The sequence below is a fragment of the Phanerochaete carnosa genome, assembly GCF_000300595.1.
Source record: "Phanerochaete carnosa HHB-10118-sp unplaced genomic scaffold PHACAscaffold_1, whole genome shotgun sequence".
Classification (NCBI taxonomy): domain Eukaryota; kingdom Fungi; phylum Basidiomycota; class Agaricomycetes; order Polyporales; family Phanerochaetaceae; genus Phanerochaete; species Phanerochaete carnosa.
This window is the reverse complement of record NW_006767628.1, coordinates 576,988-601,095: the sequence shown is the minus strand read 5'-3', so window position 1 is coordinate 601,095 and position 24,108 is coordinate 576,988. Positions and strand designations below refer to the sequence as shown.

General features: G+C 52.7%; 9 protein-coding genes across 9 annotated transcripts; 3 read left to right on the top strand and 6 right to left on the bottom strand.

Moving 5' to 3' along the window:
* Window positions 1-385: 385 nt before the first annotated feature.
* PHACADRAFT_179655 (uncharacterized protein) lies at window positions 386-2,261 on the bottom strand (the record flags this gene model as incomplete). Its single annotated transcript, XM_007389711.1, has 2 exons — window positions 386-2,021; window positions 2,081-2,261. The coding sequence occupies 2 exons, from the start codon at window positions 2,259-2,261 to the stop codon at window positions 691-693; spliced, it is 1,512 nt and encodes a 503-aa protein (XP_007389773.1). The 3' UTR covers window positions 386-690.
* A 1,829-nt stretch (window positions 2,262-4,090) lies between these two features.
* PHACADRAFT_179654 (uncharacterized protein) lies at window positions 4,091-5,798 on the bottom strand (the record flags this gene model as incomplete). Its single annotated transcript, XM_007389710.1, has 1 exon — window positions 4,091-5,798. The coding sequence occupies one exon, from the start codon at window positions 5,796-5,798 to the stop codon at window positions 4,116-4,118; it is 1,683 nt and encodes a 560-aa protein (XP_007389772.1). The 3' UTR covers window positions 4,091-4,115.
* An 897-nt stretch (window positions 5,799-6,695) lies between these two features.
* On the bottom strand, window positions 6,696-7,942 carry PHACADRAFT_179653 (uncharacterized protein; the record flags this gene model as incomplete). Its single annotated transcript, XM_007389709.1, has 3 exons — window positions 6,696-6,990; window positions 7,061-7,718; window positions 7,778-7,942. The coding sequence occupies 3 exons, from the start codon at window positions 7,940-7,942 to the stop codon at window positions 6,725-6,727; spliced, it is 1,089 nt and encodes a 362-aa protein (XP_007389771.1). The 3' UTR covers window positions 6,696-6,724.
* A 440-nt stretch (window positions 7,943-8,382) lies between these two features.
* PHACADRAFT_189439 (glycoside hydrolase family 31 protein) lies at window positions 8,383-9,346 on the top strand (the record flags this gene model as incomplete). The annotated part of the gene is made up of 4 exons (XM_007389708.1): window positions 8,383-8,412; window positions 8,978-9,052; window positions 9,107-9,135; window positions 9,187-9,346. The coding sequence occupies 4 exons, from the start codon at window positions 8,383-8,385 to the stop codon at window positions 9,344-9,346; spliced, it is 294 nt and encodes a 97-aa protein (XP_007389770.1).
* A 179-nt stretch (window positions 9,347-9,525) lies between these two features.
* On the bottom strand, window positions 9,526-10,935 carry PHACADRAFT_246161 (uncharacterized protein). Its single transcript, XM_007389707.1, has 4 exons — window positions 10,914-10,935; window positions 10,660-10,858; window positions 9,919-10,594; window positions 9,526-9,846 (listed from the first exon to the last, which is right to left on the bottom strand). The coding sequence occupies exons 2-4, from the start codon at window positions 10,672-10,674 to the stop codon at window positions 9,584-9,586; spliced, it is 954 nt and encodes a 317-aa protein (XP_007389769.1). The 5' UTR covers window positions 10,675-10,858; window positions 10,914-10,935; the 3' UTR covers window positions 9,526-9,583.
* Window positions 10,936-15,374: 4,439 nt separating this feature from the next.
* Window positions 15,375-17,567, bottom strand: PHACADRAFT_179651 (uncharacterized protein). Its single transcript, XM_007389706.1, has 3 exons — window positions 17,337-17,567; window positions 15,617-17,286; window positions 15,375-15,541 (listed from the first exon to the last, which is right to left on the bottom strand). The coding sequence occupies exons 1-3, from the start codon at window positions 17,509-17,511 to the stop codon at window positions 15,479-15,481; spliced, it is 1,908 nt and encodes a 635-aa protein (XP_007389768.1). The 5' UTR covers window positions 17,512-17,567; the 3' UTR covers window positions 15,375-15,478.
* A 1,143-nt stretch (window positions 17,568-18,710) lies between these two features.
* On the top strand, window positions 18,711-19,481 carry PHACADRAFT_189436 (uncharacterized protein; the record flags this gene model as incomplete). Its single annotated transcript, XM_007389705.1, has 1 exon — window positions 18,711-19,481. One exon carries the CDS (start codon window positions 18,711-18,713, stop codon window positions 19,479-19,481), a length of 771 nt encoding a protein of 256 aa, XP_007389767.1.
* A 147-nt stretch (window positions 19,482-19,628) lies between these two features.
* PHACADRAFT_203530 (uncharacterized protein) lies at window positions 19,629-21,179 on the top strand (the record flags this gene model as incomplete). Its single annotated transcript, XM_007389704.1, has 1 exon — window positions 19,629-21,179. One exon carries the CDS (start codon window positions 19,629-19,631, stop codon window positions 21,177-21,179), a length of 1,551 nt encoding a protein of 516 aa, XP_007389766.1.
* Window positions 21,180-23,694: 2,515 nt separating this feature from the next.
* PHACADRAFT_189434 (uncharacterized protein) lies at window positions 23,695-24,057 on the bottom strand (the record flags this gene model as incomplete). Its single annotated transcript, XM_007389703.1, has 1 exon — window positions 23,695-24,057. One exon carries the CDS (start codon window positions 24,055-24,057, stop codon window positions 23,695-23,697), a length of 363 nt encoding a protein of 120 aa, XP_007389765.1.
* Between the last annotated feature and the right edge of the window lie 51 nt (window positions 24,058-24,108).

Sequence of the window (24,108 nt, the reverse complement as noted above, 5' to 3'; positions counted from 1 at the left end):
TTGTGTCAGACACTACCTTCAGCCTCGCATTCGCCGTCCATTTGTTTACGAGGCGCTCTTGCATATTCAGCATTGTGGCTAGGCTCGCAGCAAATATAAAGGTTACTAGTGTTCAATTATCGGCGCTTACTGATGCAAAGTGCTTTACTCGCTGCGCTTGATGCAAACGTTTTACACAACTAAAAGCATCCCGACAAGTCTAAAGGACGTTGGGAAGTGACGTAGTGAAGGCATTGTTTTGGAAAGTGGGTAACCTACAGAATGGCGAGTCGATAACCCGAGCCAACGCGGTCGACTTTGTACTGTGCGCGAAGCGCAAAGCAGGATTCGGCTCGTACGAGCACTAAGAACATGTCAAAGAATAATAAGTGAGTTAAATCCGCTTAAATAAACGGGCCACACGGGAAGCATAATTGAAGACCCGCACTTTCTGACGGTCCCTAGGTGGCACAGACACGGTGAAACTACTTTCGTCGTCAGATGGTTGGTCACAGCCGTGTTCACCTCCACAATGGCAGCAGTATGTCTTATGAAAATCCTCTATCTCCACAATGACGTCCATCTTTCCTGAATGAAGGCTGTCCTTCCGCGTCACCAGTCCCCGTGCGACGCAGCCGAGGTGAACGTGTTTGGACGAGAAACCCCACCGCATCGAGCTCCGGTGGTGCAACTCGCGTACCCGGAGCGTCCTCAAAGAAGGGCACAGCAGGCGGGTGTCTGAAGGTTGGATACGGTACAGACGAGCGTTGCTTGTGAGGTAATCAAAAGTTTCATACCGCACTGCGAGATCCTCCACTGATGGCATAGCGACAAGATGGCCGCCCAGGGCACTGCGTCATCCAAGCCCACCGCCTGCTCCGAAAGGAACGCACATTCGATTTGTGCGAGCGGAAGCTCCTGGACCAGAGGTGTCATGAATGACCTGCGAGGAGTTCGCAGCGAGCAGCTGAAGCGAGCGCCTTCGCCCGAGGATAATTGTGAGGGCTCGCCGTCCGAGTCAGCAGCCAGACGATCGTCCCACAAGTGAAACGTCACTCCAAGCTCAATCGTCGTGGATAGCGAGAGCGTCTTGAAGTCTAAGCCTTCCATTTTAGCGAGCATGATGGCTACATAGCTATCGCAAGAGATGGGAGACCGAACAAGCCCCGAGGCTTGCAAAGCCACAGAAGCTGACAGCGGGAAGGAGAGTCGATGAAGGAGGAGGAAGACCTCATCAGCGCACGCGTCTTTGATAGAAATTTTTCTGAGGTGAGAAAGGGTGACCGAGTTATGGGAGTTAGGATGCAGCATGAGGATGTCAAGCGCTGGGTGGGACTCGTCAGAGCACCGCAGCGCCCTATCCAGCTTGAGCTCCTCGAGTTCACCTAGCTGTCTTAGCGAAGGTAGTAGTTCTCCTGCCACTAGCAGCCCGCACTGAACGAGATGCAGGTAGCACAGCCTTGGAGCGATGAGGGAACGCAATGTGCCGATACTCGCATGCGTGCACGTCAGCTCGCGCAGCGCAGGGAAGTCGATGGCGGAGAAGAGCGGCCAGGACGGCACCCAGCTCTGAAACATGTGCAGGTCCAGAGACTGCAGCCGCAGCGCTCGGATCGTGCGCTCCTTGGGTTGCGTGTCGGAATTGCCAGCAGGGAATGACCCCTCTGTGAGTACGAGAACTGCGTGAGCAACGCGTTCAATGTGGGAGAGCACGACCTGGAACATCTCTGCTTCCATTGCGGCATCGATTCGGATGGAGGGCGCGATATATATGTGCAGCGGTAAAGTGCCTGATATAGCGATCATGTCTGCGACACACTCGAGTTGGGTCAACCAGATGTGTGTGGAAAGCTTGGGGAATGTCAGGGCGACGTCGCGCCAGGCACGACATACGTGGCGAATGGTGAGCCAAGGGTACAGTGTCGTGCAGAATCCGTAGTCTTCAAGAGAGGAGGCGCATAAATCGAGGATAAACCAGTAGGATACTTTAGCGAGAAGTTCCGGTGCAAGTCGATCGATAGGAAATGACAATGTGCTGCAAACTTTTGTGGAGGAGATAGTCAAAAGACACAAGACACGTAAGAAGAAGCTCATTCCTCACCAGAGTAACCGTTCTCTCTTGGTGCTGTCTCGATAGCCGGGCTGTGGTGCTCTTCATACGGCGGCTCGAGGGCCAGGCCGGACGATAAGGCGTCTGCAGAGCCGCTTGTCGACTCTGCATTAGCCACAGTAATAGCGGTTTGGGGTCGGAAAAACCTTGTTCGTAGTCTAGACAGCGACATGGTCAGATGCTATCTGTCAGGGGCGTGCTGCATGAAGAGAGGGTGTTCGGTATGGTGCAGGTACGAAGGAGAGCAGCGAGGCAGTTCAGTTCGGTGCAGTGGGCGGCGATGGTGTCGGACATCACCGCGCCACGAAATCCTCTCTGAATGAATTAGAACCTAATACAGCAGCGCTCGGGTCACTGCAGCACAATACGAGGGAATGCGCGCAAAACGATGCCGTCAGCGAAATAGGAGCTTTGCCCAATCAAAAGAAGTAAAAATTAGTGAGAAGTTACGCACGATAAACAGAACACTTTAGTCTCTGGCACCAAGCGAAACAAGTACCGTAGAATATCGAAAGCGCCGATGCCGTTGTTGTGGATCGCGAAAAGGAGAGGGCGTTCTATCGAACGCTTGAGCATGCGCTCGCTAGTGTGCACGACGCTATTGCGGCCAATGGCCCACTTGTGTGCGCGGCGGCCCGTGTGACTGCGTTTCCCCTCATGCAGCGAACTGTGCGCCATGACCGAACGTCTGCAGTCACTTGTTAATCCCGTGCTTGCAGCAACTGCTTCAGGCCAGAAGGTTCTTATTCACAGACTTAATAGTGATATAATCAAGATGCCGAGGATGCTCGGCGTGAAGAGAAGGCGTTCGTCGTGGTGCAGGTATGAAGGAGAGGGGGACGCACAGCCTTTCCCGACGTAGTGATCCCGAAACGCCTCAAGCTTCCTCGAAACAGCGATAAATTCTCAAAGACCCATAGTGTTCCTTTATATTATAGGTACTTCGCCATCTATTCTGGTAGTATACAAATTCGTCGGAAAGCTCAAACCACAAGGAAATATCAGCTGGCGGGGAGCCAGGTGGACGCCAGCGTTCAACGCACTCAGGGCGCATCATATCTAAATATGGTATTATACCCTCGGTGCGGCGGCGGATCATCGGGACGGCGCCTTGGTTAGTACCCGCGCCGCTGGATAGACTGCGCGTTTGCCTCTTGACGACACAGACCCCAACGGCAGCCCGTTTCTTCAATAGGGGTCGCATGTGTACTAAGTGAGCATGACGCCGTCTGACGGGAGCTTTTCGGCGGTAATGCACGCGCTCTCCTCGCCGGCGTGCATGCATGCGAAGCTGCCAGTATTTACAGAACGTGTGGGCGGCGCACAGTGTAACTTGGGGCAGCAACGGCAACATGATCTCATTCAAGAGCGCGCCGACCCACCGTGCACTGGCGCGTGCGACAAGTGCGGTCGCCTACAGGCTGATCGCGAAGGTCTCGTGCGCCAGGTGGAGAGCGATCTTGTGAAACGAGCTTGAGAGAGAAGAATGCGAACGCCAGAGGTTTACAGAGGCGAGGGAGCTGGAGTGTCCCTGGGGTAGCTGAGACGCGAAGCTATCGAGGTCGCGCCAGGCGTTGATCGTCTTTCCAAGCAGCCGGAGGAGACAGTACTTTGTGACCAACTCGACAGGCATTCGAAGCCGAGCTTCGACGGCTAGTTTTCGATGGTGAATATGCTACACGGCAGAGAATAGGCACGCTCAGGAATGCGGGCTGCTCAGAGACGGAGAACTGGCGCAACCGGGTATTGTGTCATAGATGTGACCTCACTGTGCCTGTCCAGATTCCACTCATCGTAGCCAATGGCGCGGGCCGCAGGACCCTTCAAGACATTACCTAGGCCGTAGAATTGCAAGAAGCTCAACCGCCGGTGTTTGTTCAGATTCCTTGCGGATCAAAAGCCGGAGGCGAGGAAGAAGCCTAAGACGAGGTAGGGCGATGCCAAAGTTTTCGCATTAGGGATTAGATGCAGAAAGAGAGTCGGTTTGTGCTACCGTGGGTAATAAGACTGGAAAATGAGAAGCAAACTAGCGTCTCTTGAACAAATTAGGTACCCGAAAAGCACCATCCAAGATACGCGCTTTGAAATGGTTCCTGCGTTGTACGGGTGCACTCAAACTACTTTCGTAGCCCGGTGGTTGCCGACAGCCACGTCCGCCTTCATGTGGGCAGGGATATTCCTCATGGAAGTCCTCAACCTCCCGGGTGATGTCCATCTTTCCAACGCCATCCTTGCGCTCTGCCAGCCCCCGCGCGACACAGCCGAGGTGGACGACGTCGGAGGAGAAGTCCAACATTAACGAGCTCCAGTGGTGCAGCTCGCGTATCCGGAGCGTCTCGAGAGAAGGGCACAACGAGTAGGTGTTCGCAGGCCGGATACGATACGGTTGAGCATCGTTCGCAAGGTAATCAAAGGTTTCATACTGCATCACGAGATCCTCCACCGAAGGCATGAGGGATAGGACGGTCTCCCATGCTACTGCGTCATTCAGGCCCACCGCCTGCTCCGAAAGCAATGTGCACTCTATTTGACCGAGCGGAAGCTCCTCAATGAGATATGTTATGAGTAATCTGGGAGGAATGCGCAGAGAGCAGCTGAAGTGTGCGGCCTCGCCCGAGTATAATTGTGAAAGGTGCCCATGATCAACAGCCAGACGATCGCCCCATAAGCGAAAGGTAACTCCAGATTCAGCCGTTGTGGACAGCGAGAGCGTGTGAAAGCAGAGACCCTCTATTTTCGCGAGGATGACAGCAACGTAGCTGTCATAGGAAGAAGGGCGTCTAGGTCGCCACGAGGCTTGGAGCACCACAGAAGCAGACAGGGGAAAAGAGAGTCGATGAAGCAAATAGAAGACCGCATCTGCAGAAACATGTTTGATGGAAAGTCTTTTCAGGCGAGGAAGAGTGACTGAAGTCGGAGAGTTTGGAGCTGACAGAATGGCGCCCAGGGCTTGCTGGGGCCCTGCGAAGGACCGCATCGCCTCGTCTAGCTCGAGCTCCTCGAGCACTCCAAGCTGATTGAGCAGGGGTAGTAGTTCTTGTTCCAGCTGCAGTTCAGAGTGGAAGAGCCGCAGATGACATAACCTAGGAGCGACGAGGGTGTGAAGCATAGCAATATTCGTGTGTACACATGTCAACTCGCGCAATGCCGGGAAGTCGAAACCGGCAAAGAGCAGCCAGGGCGGTCTCCAACTAGGGTTGGCACGCCATATGTACAGCTTCAAAGACCGTAACTGTGAGGCGCGGACCGTGTGCTTTTTCAGTTGCGGGTCCGGCTTATAGCTACGGAGAATCTCCTCGGCAAGCACAAACGACGCATCAGCGACGCGCTCAAACTGGGAAAGAACCATGTGAAGCATTTCGGCCTCCTCTGTAGGATTCATGTAGAAGCGTTCGACACTGTGTATATGCAGGGGAAGAGTACCCGATCTGCCAAGCATGTCAATGACACACTCAGGTCGGGTCAACCAGATGTGTGTCGACAGCTCAGGAAACGCCAGAGCGACGTCACGCCATGTGTGGCAGACGTGGCGGATGGTGAGCCAGGAGTACGGTGCTAGAGGCGGCGCAGTGTTCATGAGGCGTGCGGCGGCGACGTTGAGGATGCACCAATGGAAAACTTCAGCGAGGAGTTCCGGTGCGAGCTTGCTGATAGGAGATGTCGAGAGGGTATAGCCTTCTGCGACAGTTATATCCGTAAGACTTGACATGCGACACTGACGTTAACGCATGTTCTTACCGGCCTGTCTATTTCCGTCCTCTCCAGGTAGCCTTGTCGGGACCGTTCCGGACGGAATGTCTTCAGCGGCAGCGCCTTCTGATCTTGTGCTGGGCACGATGTTGTTGCGTCTGAGAAGCCTTTTACGTAGTCTTACCAGCGACATAGCTGGGCTTTGGCCGCCAATGGTACCCGAAATAAGGGTAAGGTGTGAGACGTCGTGAGGATGTGGCAGAGAGCACCGATGACGACGCAGTGATGCGGTTCAATCACAGTTCCTCCACCTGCTATCAGAAAATTGTAACAGGGGCTCTCGGAGTTTAAAATTCCCTTTGCGGCCAAGCTCTGCAGCAGGACTTTCAAAGTCCGATAATGCATCACTATAGACGATTTGTTACTGCTGCCCCCCGCTTGCTCAGCGTCCTAGAACCGAGACTAGGAGCCCTGCACCATCAGAAGTCCTTCTCGAACCTTAGTCTGGCCTAAAGTATAAGGCCAAGTAAAGCCTAACAGCCCGAGATAACGAAGTCGCGCACCATGATGCAGTCATGGAGGGCTAAAGAAATGAGCAATTAACCTCGACGAGTGCTGATCTGTGCGATGTTAGGAAGTTGTGTACTACACTGCGGACCTCACGAATTGTTGTGTTTCACGGAGTGCTGCAGACGACTCAGGAAAATTGAACTTATAATCACCGGGATCAATGCGCGCGCGCGCGCCCTCTCCCTGGACTGAACCAGACTATATGCTCATAAGATTACAATCAGCCGGTGTCTGAGCTTTGCCAACAGAAGGAAGTAGCCAGGGATCCTCCATGAGAATTGACATTGGCAACAAACATGCGGGGAACTTGAGTCTCCAATAATTCATCTGTAATATGTTGTTACGTTAAGGGTGATTGTGTACGTCACGGACGGCTTACAAGTCCATGGTCACACTTTCAGGCGGCAGACGCAAGTGTCTCCATGCAACAGGTCCCCGGTCGAGATCGTGATACCATACCCTCCCTCTTTCTTTCACGAGGCTACGCAGTAAGTGACCTGCCGCACCGTAATCGGGGTGGTCATCCGGCGAGCAGGCAGGCAGGCCATCATAATGCAGCAGTCGCCGGATTCGGAGTGCAACAAGGCGCCTCTGCTTTTTGCGTGGGTGCACCCAAGGCTCGAGGTGCACAATAGCAATGGCTGCATAGGCGCATCAGTGCGCATCACGAGTAAGGCTTCAACCGATCAGATACCGACACAACGTACGCACCATTCTTTGAAAAAACTCTGGTCTCGTTCGGGCCGGCATCGTATCCCCATAGAGACCCAGCGACGGACCGAAATTCGAATCTTTCGAGCACATCTCTGCTGTCTACAATGCCGGGCACGATGTGCCGGGAACACGTCGAGGTGCTCCTGTTCACGCCCAGAGGTAATGCGAACGGCTGGCCAATCGAATGGACGAGATGCGACTTGGCTGCTAGTCTAGACTGCCACGGCTCCAAGGACTCCAAGCGGCGTATCTGGCCTTCGCTGAGCAGGCCGTCACGCAGCAGGATATTATGGAAAAAAGCCGAAACAGGAGTGGCGAATAGCAATGTCACAGCCCACGGCATGCCTCGAAGGAGAAAATCGTGGCCGCTAGGAAAGCTTGAGGGGTTCCTGTCCTTCGTAATGCGAAAGCGGATCTCACCAGCCCAAGGTGGAGGGGCACGATAGTAGAAGAAGCCGTGCGTTCCAGGCGGAGATCGCGCGTGGACCTGTGTGCCATCCTTGGCGAAGCTCCAAAACTTGCGCTGCCATAGCGTAATACTGGTGCTCGGACCAGCACTCTCCTGGACGCGCAAGCCGAAAAATTTCTGACCCGAGAAGTCTTGAAAACAGTCGCTAGTGAGCTTATTCGGGTCAACTGTTGTGATGTTTCGGTCCTGAGCCTTGGGAAGAACACTGTTAGAAAGAATTCCATTTGCAATCTGAAGGCACTTACTCGCAGCCTGTACGTCCGTACGCTTCCCACTAGCCTCTGGATGTCAAAAATCGCGGTATGACAGCGGCCGACCGGGTTTGGTCGATAGCTGATACGATAGGGCGATGGCTTGCAGACTGCGATATACAGACTGCGCACAGACGAGTATGCAGCCCACGTCTGCATCGCGGCCTCAGCGCTTTAACTAGGTACACACGTCTGCTCTTAAGCTAGAGACCATGTTACTTAGGGGGCGCGGAGCCAGTGAGTTCGTGGTTGCATGAACAAACTCTCGCCGCATGTCGGATCAAGATCGGACAACAAATCGACTTCTCGGCACCAGCTCTCCCGTTCCCGCTCCGACGGACATTTCCGAGCCTTTAGCGGAAAGTGCGAACAAACTTGATTTTAAGGCGATCAGGCTCAGCTACGCTACACTGCGTTACAGACGTGAAATCGAATGCACGCTTTCGTTCTGACCGCGGCCAGTCACCCGCTGCGTGCACTGCCAGCGTTTCCCTACTACGGGCAACAAGGTCGCGAGCTAGCTCTAGTACAAGCCCGATATAGCCCGGCATGATGGGCTGCCGTGCGAGTAAATTGGCTTGTCTGGTTTTCATTCGCAGATGAAGAGCACCTGGAGGCAAGGATGGACAGTACGAGCGCACCACGAGGCTCGGTTGCGGTTGACGAGACGGCCTCATAGCCGCGGCACAGGGTGAGCTCCTCGACGAACTGTAGTAACGAGAGCGGCCGTTCCTTGACAGCGGCGCACGCATTGTCTAGTTAGCACTCGTGGACACCGAGCATCTAAAGATCCTCATGGTGAGCGCGGGCATCGCGCACTGTGACGCGAGATGACAGAGACGACGGGATGTCCTCCCAGAGCGCGGTCGTCAAGCGTTTCTGCGGAGGCTGCTCGCGCTGGAGGCCGCAATATTAGCTCTTCGCTACAATGAAGAGAGCTCAACAAACGATACGTGCGCTTCAGACTCAGCAGTCTCACCATTCTGGCCGAGAGGGGCCCTATTTTATCTCCAAAAAAATGACATCATGTCCCGCATCGCTACAGATACGCTGTATTGCGCAGCAAAGTTTTGACATGAAGTGAGGATGTCTCGGAAATTATTGCGCCACAAGCCATAGATCACCGTCTCAAACTGTGGTTTGAGTGTCCTTGGCTCCAATGCTAGTCGTCACGGTGCTAATCGCATCCTCTAGGCTGTTAACAACCAGCATAACATCCCGATTGTTGATGTCGCAGTTATCAAGCAGATCAACGACACAGACGTAGTAGTGCATCTTTTTGACCCCTGCAGCTTCGCTCTCTGCTGACAGCTTATTCGATAGTACGATACTTTTACTCGTGGATCCGAACTGTAAGTGCTCTCCGCACTGCATCTTCCTCGCTGGCTAAAGCCAGTTTCCAGCGACGTCTGGATCAAGAATTCCGACGGTAGCAAGTATGTCGGCCAAGTCTGTCCAGGATACAGTGTCTTTCAGGACTGGTTCGCCGAGAACACGCAGCAGTGCTGGATCGAAATGCTGACGAACTGGAGCAGCCTCAAGATTGAGTTCCCCGGCATCTGACTGGACATGAATGAGGCATCGAGCTTCTGCGACGGGTCCTGGTGCGTTGCCGCCCTGCTGTGCATATGTCGTGCGTTCGTGGGCTGATGCGGCGCGGACAGCGGCACGGGCCCGAACCGGTCGAACACAACCATGAGAATTAATTGTTGATAACAAACATGCAGGAAAGCTGGGTCTCTAGAAAGTCATCCCTGCCATGTCGCTGTATGCAGGAAGATCGCGTACAGTACAGATGGCTTACAAGTCCACGGTCATACCTTCAGGAGGTAGACGCAAGTACCGCCACGCGACTGGTCCCCGGTCGAGGTCATGGTGCCACACCCTCATTCTTTCCCTGCCGATATTACGCAGTAGATGTCCCGCTGCACCGTGATCGGGGTGGTCATCCGGCGAGTTGACAGGCAAGCCGTCGAAAGTTAGCAGTCGCCGGACTCGGAGTGCAACATAGCGTTTCTTGAAGCGTGGATGCACCCAAGGCTCGAGGTGCACAATAGCGATGGCTGCACAGGCGTGTTAGCGTGTATGACGCGAGCAAGGCTTTGACTGTACGGATAGTGACACGATGTACGCACCATCCTTCGAGAAGACCTTGGTCCCGTCTGGACCGGCGTCGTATCCCCACTGAGACCGGGTGCGGGAGAAAACATGGAAGCTTTCGAGTACGTCTCTGCCGTCCATGATGCCAGGAACGAGGTACCGGGTCCGGGAGAACTTACACCTGTTTGGGTTTGCACTTATGGGTATCGCGAAAGGCTGGCCAATGGAATGGATGAGACGCGACTTGGCTGTTAGTGGGGAACGCCACGGTTCCAAGCGTCCCAAGCGGCGTATCTGGTCTTCGCTGAGCAGACCGTCGCGTTGTAAGATATTAAGGAACGCAGCCGAAACAGAAGTGTTGAAGAACAGTGTTACAGTCCAGGGCATGCCCTGGACGAGGAGGTCATGTCCGCTAGCAAAGCTCGACGGGTCGCTGTCCTTTGTAGTACGGAAGCGGATCTCGCCGGCGAGGTCGTGGGCCCAGGATGGAGGGGCGCAGTAGTAGAAGAAGCCGTGCGTTCCAGGCGGAGATGGCACGGAATCTTGCGAACCATTTCTGCGGTACGACAAGTATCTACGACGCCATAGCATACTCTGAGAGCTCGAGCTATCGCCCTCTTGAAAATGCAGGCTGAATATTTTTAAGCCCGAGAAGTCCCGAAAACAGTCACTAGTGAGCTTGTTTGGGTCGACTGTCGTGATAGCCGGGCCCTGAGTTTTGAGAAGAACGTTGTTAGTCGAAAAAAAAACCCCATTCGCAATCTAAGAGCACTTGCCAGCAGCCTGTACATCCGCACACTTCCCGCCAGCTTCTGGGTGTTAACAGTGGCGGTATGGCGGTGGTCGACCAGGTTCGGTCGATAACCTGAACGATAGTGGGATGTCTTGCATCCTGAGGTATATAGACTGCGAACAGACGGGTACGCAGCCCACGTCTGCATCGCAGGCCAAGTTCGGCGCTTTGACTATGCCCGTCTGCACGTCCGAGTTAGCTGGTGCGATTTGAACAAGGCAAAGAAGTATCTCATACACAATCGAAGGTCGCCTGACCTCTGTTGGTGGTCTTGAGCTAGTGTTTACTTGAGAAAGTGCTGATTGGGGGGCATTGAGCTAGTGAGTTCGCGGTTGTGTGAACAAATTCTCGTCGCAAGTCGGATCAATGCCACAGTGATGTCGGAGAAAAATCGGCTTCTCGGCATAGCTTGGCGGGCTTGATCATCCACGCTCCGATGGACATTTTCGCGACTATCATTCTGAGCCAGTCGTTAGTGGAGATAGCGAACAAAATTTGAGTTTACGCGATTGCTACACTAAATTGCATCCTAGACATGAAAGCAAGTGCACACTTTTGCTCTGGCTACGGCTAGTCACCCTGCCCACAGCGGGGAACGCTGACAGTGATCTGCAAGCCTGGGGTAGCTTTGACACGGGCTGCTGTGCGGGTAACATGGTTCGTTTAGTTTGTATTCGCACATGAAGAGCATCTGGAGGCAACTTGAAGGATAGACGGTACGAACGCTACAAGGCCTGATTGCAGTCAATGGGACGACCTCATAGCTGTGGCGCAGGGTGAGCTCCTTGACGAACTGTAGTGACGAGAGTGGCTGTTCCTTGGCAGCGACGCACGTGTAGTGGAACTAGCATCCGTGAGTACAGAGCATCCAAAGATCCTCACGGAGAGCACGGGCGTTGCGCACTGCGACGTGAGGCAGTAGGGGCGGTAGGGACGACAGGGTGTCCTCTCGGAGCGCCGTCGTCAAGCGTTTCAGCGCAGGCTGCTCGTGTCAGAGGGCGCGATTATAGGTCTTCACTACACTGAGAGAGCTCAACAAACAGTACATGCGCTCCAGACTCAGCAATCTCCCCATACTGGCCAGGGCCTCCTGTGTCATCTTCAAAAGCATGATAAAGTGTCCCCCTATCACTACAAACGTGAGCTCCGAGAGATACAATCACGGAGCAGTTCCAAACTGGAGGTATAGATGCTGCGACAGCAGTAAAGATGTCGAGATTCTGAGCGAATGACGATGAACCTGACACTAAGATAAGATTCTGCAGTGCGTTTGACGGCGGAACCTACCCGGTGTAGTACTTCCCCCAATAAATAAAAAGAGTCAGGATATGAGTTCTCATCGTAAATCGCGTTTCGCGTTTAAATAAAGAGTGAAAGCGCACCATACACTTGCAGGGCGGGTAACTCCTGCTAATTGTCCAACTGTCCCTGTGCTAATTCGTCTTGCTGATTTGCTCTTACATGAGCAGATTTTGCCTGAAAAGCGATGTAATCTAAGATAGTGGTGCTGAATGTGCAACTCTAGGTCCACCGGCGAGAAACGAAATGACTCACGAGTAGGTGCAGATCAGAAAGCGCGTGATTATTGAAGTACCACGAATGTTTGCGGTATCGCTCCCACTACCGAACGCTCGATAGAGCCAGGAAAGGCGCATTGCAGGCACTGCAATCAAACTTAGGAAATGTGGGCATTAAAAAGGCCTGACATTTCATACTCAAGCCCTAGGGCCTTCACGGACGGCAGGAGCTCCAAGACACTCTGCTCCGTATGCTGCTCAATACGAAGGGTTATGCTAATAAGGTGGTCTCGACGTCGGCAAGAGGCAGGCATGTGAGAGCGCGGACATGAACTCCTTATTCGCCTCCGGACAGTCGAACGTGAAGGAGACAGTGAGACTCGCTGGTACTCTGCTGTGACCACACCAACAGCGTCATCGACGCACCGTCGGACAGCCCGTCTTGGGTAAGAAGTGTCGTCTAGCATGGGATCTCCAACGTATTGTCGATGCCCCCAGCTGCACCGCCGATTGCGTGAGAGAGAAAGACTTGAAAGCGTCCGTTCGACTGTGAAGATGGTCCAATACGCGGCCGTACGGCGCAAGATTGGCGAGCTTTACAATGCTGAGCGACATTGCGGTATAAGCAGGACATACAATGGGCGCGAGCGCGCCGACTATGACAGCGCCGTCCTCGTCGTCGACATATAACATATGCAGACGCGGAAGAGACGTGGACTGCCGGGAATGGTGATGCGCAATCACTTGGTGACCGGCTACAGCAAGGGAGTCGTAATCTGCAAACAGATAACAGAGCTTTAGCACCTCCATCCCACCGAGACGGCGAAGAACGACACAAAGCAATCGATTTCAGATGGATAGAGGCTGTATGACATGTAGAGATACCGAAGACCGGGCACCAAGATGTGCTACGTGGCATCAAGATCCGGTAACCCCAACGTGAGCTCTTCCAGATGAAAAAGGCTCGGACGCGTGAATAGGGTGAATGAGCCGACCGAGTCAGCTGAGAGGTGATTGTGAAAGTCGAGATGGTGCAAGGATGAAACTTGGCGTTGATTCGGGGCATTTGATAGCATGGCGGGAAGAAAAATGGACCAGATGAGACTGAGTTGTGTCGAGATAATACGGTCCAGATATGCCAACACAAACTGACGGGCTTACTCCGTGCGCTTCATGACCGCGTCTTCATATATGTACAGAGGTGTGCTTCTAGGCCTGTCGAGGAGGTCTCGGACATACTCTTGCTGAGTGAGACAGATGTAGCTCGAGAGCCTTGGACATGTCAGCGCAACCTGGCGCCAGGCACGGCAGATGTACCTGATGGTGAGCCAGCAGTATGGGCTTGGAGGAACATAACAGTGCAGCTCAATGTGCCTTCACGACGCAGTGTGAGCGTGTCGGACCAGCCCACCAGGATACTTGAACTCACTAGTATCCCCTGACCACCTCCAAATTAATGCATAGTGTAGCTCCTCTTCCTCCCTTCGACAATTCCTTGCCTGATGAGATGCCGACTTTGAACGCCATTTCAAGGGCTGAGATAGTTGAAATGAAGTATTAGGTGAGAGCGTGCGTGAAATAGAGTATCCCAAGGTACGAGCACGGGTTAAATGAGAATCGTGAAAACCAGAGGCGGTTTTAACGTCGTCGACACGGAAGAAGACATAGCGTTGCGGAAGAAATTGCCAGCCGGTGCAATTTACTGATGATAGTAAGTAACGGAGATAAGGCTGTAGATAAAATATGTAAGCTCTCGTGTCTTATACAGGCGTCTAAAATATAAGCTATGGTAAGCGGACATAAGTAAAGCGTGTAAATTACAGGATCTGCCCAGTAATATGCCCGGGACTGACAACTACACCAAATTCCACTGAATATGGGGTGTACTCACTGGCACCCACTGGTATCCAGTGAAGTCCAGTGCTAGTCTCCAGTGGCTGCTGCTGTTGGCTGGTGGGTATCAGTGAGTAACAGTGGGCGGCAGTGAAACACACCGGATCCCACTGGGCTTCGCAGGTTGCCACCGGCTACCGGCACACATCACCAGCAATTTGCATCAAACATTGCTTGAAGCCACTGGCTTATCAAGTACCAATATAGATACAAATATTTTTCTGTAATAAGCTCAATACATGCTTAGCCACCGGCATCTGTATAGATGCCTATTCTCCTCTGAACTGTGCACTATCCCAGAACTCAGCTCTCACTGAAGTGTCTCTACGCGGTACACTGTCTGAGTGCAAAAGGTGTGTAAAATTGATTGCCGGATGTGTCCCCAAGTGGAAGCAGCTGCAAGTAATTCTTTGAAGCATATTAAACTACACAGACCTGGTTAGAGGCTCCTGAGATTTTTTATAAACTTTCTATAAGCTCAGGAATGAGCTATCAGGCAGTGGGGGCAGGCTGCCAGCAGTCACATTAATATTTCAACAGCTATGAACCTTGTTGTTGTGATTCTCAGGTAAATGTATATTTTCTGAGTGAGAATATGTGTAATATAAGCCATCTATGCACAAAGCATGAGACCAAACCTGCCAGATACTAGTCTTAAAACAATTTGTTCATGAGAGTTAGCCCAACCTGGAAAGCAAGTCACACACCATGGCCCAATGTCACACACTTTTGCCCAAAGACCAGTGAAAAATGCCAAAAATTATTATTCAATGACATACTAACAATAAACAGCATATGCTGATGGATAGTGGCCACTGCCTGCCAGTGGATGTCACCAGTGTTTGGTGGTGTCTGCCACCTGCCATGTGAATCGACCGGACCAAATACCAGTGGCAGCCAGCATAACATGCTGAACACTGGTATATCCCAACATACCCCACTACTTGCCACTGATACACAGCAATATTCACCAGTTGCTGCTGTATTCCGATGGGTTCCAGTGGACAACGAACGGTGGTGTTCACAAGCGCTCACAGTGACGCACCCGTATATGGCAAGGACCGCCGGCGAACACCAATGGCCACCGGCGAACACCGGTGGTTACCGCTGGAAGTTGGCGAACGCCGAAGTTGCAAGTCACGGGCTTATAACTCGATCTGCCGTACTACAGCATCAACAATGGCCCATGATAACAACGACGTCACCACTTCGCTGCGAATCTTAATTTGGCTTAAAACCTAACCTAGGATCCAGTAGGTCATAACTGCTGAGTGACTGCATGCATTAAGACATGGTCATGGAAGGTCTGAGGTATAAGCAGTTTCGATAAGCGTTGGGCCGACGTGACGTATAGCACTGTAAGCCTTATGATTCACTAAAATTCACTACGATTCATGGAGTGCCGCGGACGACGAGGAAAGTAAACTTGGAAGCACTTTGAAGGAATAGATAAACCTAAGGTAAGTAGCAAGCGCGCTAGCGTCGCTTAAACAATCGGGACATCCACGAAGTACACTCGAGGATGCGCACCCTGAGGCGGATCCTCGGCGGTGGTGGCGGCGACAGTGGCAGTGGCGGTAGCGGTAGTGGTAGTGGTGACAATGGCGGATTATTGGTCACATCGACTCCATCGCCGCTGGGCGGCCGCTCCTCGTTGGGCCCGCCCCCACGGAGGCAGGGATACGTCACATGGAAATTCTCAACTTGCTGGGTAACGTCCACAGGCCCAGAAAGGGCGAGAGACGGGTCGTCCCGGCGCGCTGCCAACCCGCGCGCAAGGCAGCTAAGATGAGCGAGGTCGGGGGAGCGGCTCTGGATCACCGAGCTCCTGCGGTGAAACTCGCGTATCCGGAGCGTCTTCAGTGACGGACACGGCGTGCGTGTGTCTGCAGTTGTGATGTGGTACGGCTCGGTGCTCGGCGTGAGGTGATCGAACGTCTCGTATCGGAGCGCGAGGTCCTCGACGGCCGGCATGGACGAAAGGACAGTCTCCCAGGATACTCCATGTGCAAAGCCGACCGCCTTTTCGACAAGGAGCGCAGACTCGATTTGGGAGAGCGGAAGCCGGTCGATGAGACATTGCATGAAAAAACTATGATGACAACCTAGCAAAAAGCTGAAGCGTCCCGTGCCGCCCGAGTGCCTTTGCGGAGGGAGGCTGTCAGCGGCCAGGCGGTCGTTCCAGAGATCGATCGCAAACCCTGTACCAAGTATCGTGGAGAGCGAGAGCGTCTTATAAGTGATGCCTTCCATTGTTGCAATGATGATGTCTGCGTAGTCGTGACAAGACGATGATAGGTTACTAGACACCCACAGTGTCTGCATCGAAATGTACGCGGGAAGAGGAAAAGAGAGACGATGCATGAGGCAGAATCCTGCATCTCCCCATATATCAACGATGGAAAGCTTCTTCAAACGAGGGAGCAAGATTTTGTCGCGGGGGTCAGAGGACGACAGGACGGACTCTAGCGTCCGGTGAGATTCTTCGGAGAGGCGCACCGCCCTCTCCAACTCCAGCTCCCCGAGTGCACCGAGCTGCCTGAGGAGTGGAAGCAGCTGCTCTTCTAACAGTATATTGCAGCTGGAGAGCCGTAGACGGCACAGCCCAGGGACAATGAGAGGGTGGAGCACATCAGCGCTCGTGCCTGCACATTCCAGCTCCCGCAGCGCTGGAAACTCGTAGCCAGCGAACAACGGCAAGGGAGGCGTCCAGTTGTAATATATGCGCAGAGTCAGAGACTCCAGTCGAGAGACCGCGCGGCGCACATGTCGCGGGTCGGGCCAGCGGTCGTCGGCCGCCCGCGCAGCGAACACGAGGCTGGCGTGGGCGACGCGCGCGAACTGCGGGAGCACGAGCCCGAACAGCTCCGCCTCCCTCTCGGCGTCGACGGTGGCAATGTCCAGCAGGCAGGGCTCTACACTGTATATGTGCAGCGGCAGGGTGCCAGACCTGCTAAGCATGTCGGCGACGCACTCGGGGCGCGTCAGCCAGATATGCGTCGAGAGCTTCGGGAACGCCAGAGCGATCTCGCGCCAGGCGCGGCACACGTGGCGAATCGTGAGCCAGGAGTATGGGGTGGGGAAGAGGATGCGGTTTTCAAGACGTATGACACAGACATGCAGGATGCACCAGTAGAAGACTTCAGCGAGGAGCTCTGGTGCGAGGCGGTTGATAGGAAATGGTGAGGTGCTGGAGCCTCCTATAGAAGGGACGATTGTAAGACATGGCACATGTATAGATACGCTAAACCCCCACCAGCGTGGCTATCTTCTCTTGTTAACTCGACAGGCGCACTGCGGTCCCCTCCACACGGAGGCGTGGGCACCGAAGAGAACGATTGGACATCTGCCTCGTTCACTGACTCTACATTCACCACGGCCGTTGTACGCCGGGGGAATCTTGGGCGCAGTCTCAATAATGACATGGTTGGCCGTTACCGGTGAGAGATATCTGGTACGAGAAGGGGTTGTACGGCGTGGTGCAGGTGCGGATGACGGTAGCGAGGCAGATAGGGGCAGTGCCGGACATCACCGCGCCACGAAGTCCTTCCCGAAACGACTATGAACCTAATACACTGATCGGGCCGCCGACTTGAGGATGCGATCAAGCGAGTATGATAACTGGGCATTCAGAGTACAACGCAAACAAAATCAATGTCTCTTCAGAGAAATTTGCTACTGCCACGCAACTGCCGTTGCCGGAGCATTCAAGTCCACCGCCAGCCCGCTTACAACCAGGGAGATAAAGCCCACACAACCACCTGCCTTTTGCGGAAGGGCCCGAAAGCTCGGCGCGCCCGTGGCATGTGATGTAAGCGCTGTGCTCAGTCATACATCCTGAGTAAGCCGCGTCCTCGCTCAGCCTCTAAGTGTCGCGCCGCCGCTGCGTCTCGATAACCAGCACAAGTAAGACAGTGATCTGTAACGCAATAGTAATAGTAACAAACTACATAAGTAACTGTATGAAACAAAGCTCTTATGTCAATCAAAACCGTAATGTAACAACAGCTTATACTCAAGTCAAGGCTGCCCAACGGCCCCTGACTGCGTCGGACAGCGAGAAAAACCGTCTGCTTGCCTCGACCAATGCCAGCACCTCATATCTATGCTTAATACAGCATCATCTAAACCTAATCGACATCCTATCCGGACTCGCTTTGTAGAAGTCAGCGCTGCTGAAGCTAATCGGGAGAAGGTCGCACTCACCGCAAGAGAGAAAGCGTCGAGCGTGTACTGGAGCCACCTCATACTCAACGATGAACAAACAGGGCTCATCCGAGCACTGTACAGCTCCGAGCAACCTCACAGTCCAATAGTCTGCCGTGAGTACTTGGAGGCCGAGAATGAGCAGACTGCTGCTGCTGCCTGGCTCGCGTCCCTTGCCCTGGACGAAGACTCGAAGGAAGCGTTAGGAAGTCGATGGAGTATTAAGTGGACACATACAACAGGTAAAGGAGGGCGCATAAAACGCAGGATCCTGTATCAATGGTGCGTCATTAATTTCTTCATCACCTCACTCAAATTTACATCGACACACCTTTGTAGTGATTGTGGCTATGACCACAAAGCTGCTGGGGCCAAAAAAAGGCGAAACCCAATGCCATTTACCCACTGCCTCGCTCACATGGAAGTCACATACCTAGCAGAAAGCAGCAAGATTCTGTCAGTTCATGGATACCCGCAGCATAACGACAAGTGTAAGAATGCACACATCACCTCGTATCCCATTCAACCTGTCCATCCCGAAGTCTTTGAGGTTGCTCTAGAACAGCTCAAGTCAGGCGCAGACCTCACGGAGATCCAAGAGCGAAACCGTACCATGTTCCACACCCGAGGATATAAGAGCCTTGCCGGAGTTGATTTGCTCTCCGCTGGGCACCGGTGGCTCTTGCGCGCATCAGACAACCGTTCAATCTATCGTCAGTTCAACCGCATGCAGGGAATCAAGACGTCAACACCGTCCCACATTAATATCGACAATTGGATCCGGCATGGCTCACCACTGTATGACCGTGCAATTGCCGACGCAGTGTTTTACTACTCACCTCGCCACATACGAGAGGAGCGTCTCAAGCTGTGCATTGCCACACCGCAGATGCTAGATGCCGCCTGGCAGTATGCTCACTGTTCACAAATCATCCTCGACAGAACGTTTGGGATCTGTAACCGCAAGCTTCTGCTGTTCATTGTGATGGCAGTTGATGAAGAATGGAAGGGCGTACCTCTTGCCTTTCTTCTCTTCTCCGCTCCCACAAAGAATAAGCAGACTTCTGCCGGATACGACACGGCAATTCTCACAGAGCTTCTGGAGCAGTGGAAGTCAGCGGTTACTGCGCGGAAGAGGCAGCCCTTCACTGTTCATGTTGCCATCACAGACACAGACCTTATGGAATGAAACGCGCTTCTCAATGTCTTCGATGATGTATGGCTCCTCATCTGTAAATTCCACCTTCGCCAGTCCTTTCAAAACCACCGTAATCGTGAGCTGAAGGGTACATCACCTCTGGCTCAGGATCTCAAGAGCCGACTGCAGAGGCTCGAGATGCTTCTTGTTCATACTACTGAGCATGCCGTATTTGTTGGTCTCATTGCGGAACACCGTGAAGTACTCATCCAGATGCAACAAGAGCTCAATGGCAACACGGAGGCGCTGCAGGGTCTAGCTCTGATACATGGCGCCATGGCACACCTGAACTATCTTGAGAGTTACTGGGGGACGGAGGCACTGTGGAAAAGCTGGTCTGATTTTGGGCGGTGCGTGGCGGCTGTTCGTCTTGGCTGCACGATTGAAGGCGTCCTTCCAACAACCAATCACCTTGAGTCGTTTAACGGCGTCTTCAAGAACAAGCACGTTAAACGATGGCAGCACTATGGCCGCGCCCTTCGTGTGGACGTATTCACCAGCATCACGATCACCAAGGTTCTACCTGCTATCTTTCAACAACGTGAGCTTGAGCAGCAGCAGAACATACTATGGGAGAGGCAACTGTTGCAGCTACCAGGAGGTGCCGCCTTGCTTGCGCAGAAGAAAGGAGCGAAGGCTGGGCAATTGCTGCCACCTGTGGCATACATCACTTCAGACGAATCGCGCGACGCAGGCACGGCATTGCTTCTGCAGAACAAGCAAATCAGCACTCCTTCCTTTGAAGAAACCACCCTTACTTTTGCTTTTGCATGCTACTCCTCCCTTACAACTCCGTATGACAAAGAACCCATAACATACCGCATAGAGCTCAGTGTGCATCACACTGGTTTGTGTTCTTGCCAGGACTTCCTGAACCGTGGTGGTGTCTGCAAGCACATGCGCGCTGCGCTCCTTGTCCTCGATAGCTTACGGCACACAATGAATGTCCCTGCTGTCTCACTTCCCAGCTCGGAGGACGAAGCTCGCAAGCTTGGGGCTGAATTGTTGGTGAGCGCTGGCGCCATCCCGCTGGCGCTCCGCAGTCTGCAAGCCGATGTTGCTGAACCACCTCGCTATATACAGTGTGCAGCTAATGCTGTACAAGATGCTATGCAAGATGGGATACCAGAGGAAGGAGAGGATGTAGAGGCTGAGGGCAAGGAGGGCAAAGAGGGCAAAGAGAGCGATGAGGACACGGAGGATGGCCTTTTAGGAGAAGACCCGAGTTCAAATGGTGAAAGCGTGGCAACAGAAGCATCTGGTTCCCCTTTTGATTTCACCACACTCATGACAAGCTCTAGAGCAGCCGTGCACGAGCAGAGGACGTCCCGCGCACTTCACGAGCTTGAGACGGTCGCTCCAAAGCTTGGCTTGCTGGCCGAGTACCTTGCTACCGGCAAAATCAGGAACGCTGATGATGCCCAGCGCATTCGTTCACTCAAGGCCAGCGTAGACAAGCTATCATCCAGACTTGGACAGCTTCTCCTTGATCCTTCGTCTCCTGGCGACGTTCACATTGATAACGGTCCCTCCGGCTCACAAGGCCCACGAAACTTGGCGGCTACTGTCTCTCTGCGCCCCTCTACACCCCCGGAGCCCTACTACCACTCTAAATGCTGGCGGACAGACATTATTGATGCGTCACCAGAGAAGAAGCAGAAGAGAAAGCAGTCTTACAGCGTGTACTAACTTAGCTACATCAGTAGGCAATTTATATGTGCTTTACCAGGACTTTATTCAGTATTCAGATACATTTAAGACTTATTTATGCATTACATTCATATCAACTTGTGGCTATTGTGATTTACTATACAAACTCCTGTCTTACTTGTGCTGGTTATCGAGACGCAGCGGCGGTGCGACACTTAGAGGCTGAGCGAGGACGCGGCTTACTCAGGATGTATGACTGAGCACAGCGCTTACATCACATGCCACGGGCGCGCCGAGCTTTCGGGCCCTTCCGCAAAAGGCAGGTGGTTGTGTGGGCTTTATCTCCTACAACCAGCTTCTGTTATGCTGCGAGGTACTGCCAATTCTGCACCGCCTCTCCATTGACTGTCGCCGCCGCGGGCTGCGCCGTCTAGTGGTTGAGGGTCCGGTCCTAAGGACCGGTCGGGACCGGGACTTGGACTGAGACTGGACTGATCAGGACTGGGTATGGTCCAGTCCTACGTCAGTCCAGTCTTGGTCACAGTCCTTGGCCCTAGATGGCGCTGGGTGCTTTTAGGACTGGTCATGACCAGTCAGGACCAGTCACAGACCAATATAAAGTAACAAAAATGCAGCACCCAGAAAGCAGCTTGGCTACTGGTACATGTATATCTTAGTAATTTCTGAACTGCAACCATGCCCTTGTAGGCTTGTCCAAGTACACAGCCAGCTTAAGCACAGATTAATACATTTTTTAAAACTCTTTTTATGATTTATTCAAGTTTGGATGCGGTTACTGCACATAATCAGCTAAAGCCATGACCATGGGAACATGGAGCCTGAGTGTAGAGATAACAAGGCTCTCAAGGATATGGAGGTTTTATACAAAAATGCTGAGAATGATGAAAGTGGTGCATGATACCCTTCTTCTCTATTTAGAATCCAGCCGTGTGAGCAGAGCATTGTTTTCTTTGCTGAATATAGTAATGTGCAGCCTTGGCTCAAAGCTTGCAAGCCCAGCCCAAAAAAGCCTGACCTGAGCCTGGCCTGGCAGTGGGCTCAAGGCCAGGCTTGAGTCAGTGGACAGTCTCTGCTAGTGTGAACTTATCCTAAGCTTGGCAACTTGGGCTGGGCTCAGGCTCAGGCTCAGGCTTGGGGTCAGGACTCAGCCCAACATTGCCATGGGCCCAATCCTGGGCTTTAAGCTCAAGCTGTGCCTGCATATCACTAGCTGAATATTTGTTTTGATTTTTAAGTGTACAGTGTTCACCAGTGCCTTGTGCACACATTGTTTACCTATATTTGCCCATATACAATATTGTCTTTCATTCATATGTATGACATAACGTGAAGTAGCTGTCTACCTGCCAAATACCTCTCTTGAACCTTAACAACACAGACCACAGCTGTGGCTATTTTTTTGAGCTCCTGCCTTTGAGTTCATCAAATATTCAGCCATGTCAAACACTCCCTCAATATCAGACTCTATGCAACAGTATTTCTGTGATGCCTTACAGTACATAAAGACAGTCTGGCAATGCATGAATGGTATATAGCACTTCTGAGATAGGCATCTGGTACACTCTTCTGGCCTTCTTGAGACTCACACACTGTCTTCTCTTTGACTCATTAGGCTGAGTAGTGTGGTCTCAAAACTGATTTGTCCAGAAATTAGCTTAGTATACTGCTAGTCTACCTGTACATGCAGTTCAAAATCAAAATTTGTTTATTTGTGTCATATTTATCAGGGTAGGACTGGTCTGAGCTGGTCTGAATCGGTCTAAGACCGCATTTGGTCCTAGACTGGTTATGACTGGTCCAGGACTGCACGGAGGACTGTACAGGACCAGGACCCAGTCTTGGTCCGGTCCTGCACAAACAGATGCTGGTCCTTGACCAGTCTGAGTCCTGGTCCTACCCAATTTTTAAAAAAGACTGGACCGGACCGGACCCTCAACCACTAGCGCCGTCCCGAGAACGGTCACGCTTTTCAGCTTCTGTTAGATTTGTGGATCGTATTTCGAGCTCGTGTTCACTGGCGCCTCGTGCGCACATTGTTTACTTGTATTTATCTTATATTGCGCCCACGTTCGTACCTGAGACATTCGTAGTCACGAGACAAATCAAGATGTCTTTTCGGCTAAAAGAGGCGTGAAAAGAGCTTAACAATATTTTCCAAGAAAAGGCCGACCCTTTCGGTGGAAAAGATGCGAGAAACTATCAGCAGAAATAGTACCAAAAGAAGGAGCACAATTTTTAGAAATGTTTCTTAGTGAAAAGGCCATATATATGTGGTGCAGAGAGTAATGAAAATATCCACACTGCTCACAGATGAACCTAGGGCATTTATTTTTCACCGAGATAGGCACAAAATTTTCTCTTTGCATCACAAATATACGACTTTTTTGCTAAGAGATATTTCCAAAAATGGTGCCCTTTCTCTTGGTACTATTTCCGTTGAAGATTCTTGCATCTTTTTCTACTGAAAGGGTAAGGCTATTTTCGGAAAATTTTGTTAAGCTCTTTTCACGCCTCTTTTAGCCGAAAAGATATCTTAATTTGTCTCGTGAGTGTATATAAATACCCGCCGAATAGACTGCGAATGCTTGCGCGTTTGCCCTCCTTTCGACGATGTAGCCCACGATGGAGCCTGCATTTTCAACAGCTTCGGCCCCACGCCAAACGTCCCGCTGCTCTCGATTCTGACCTGACCCGTCTCGACGTGGAACTGCGCGTCGCGGTGCGGCGTCGGCGGGATGCTCTCGCCGTCGTCGAAGCAGGCCGTGCCGAGCGCGTAGCCGTCAGCGGCCTGCACAATGAGGAGCATGTACGAGCTCTGCAGCGTCTCTGTGATCGTGTACCCGGGCGTGGTGTGCGGCAGGAGCGTGGGCCCGTCGCGAATGTGCACAAGTGGCATGGCGAGCGTTGTGTTCACGCTCACCACGGCGTCGGCGGTGTCGCACGCGTA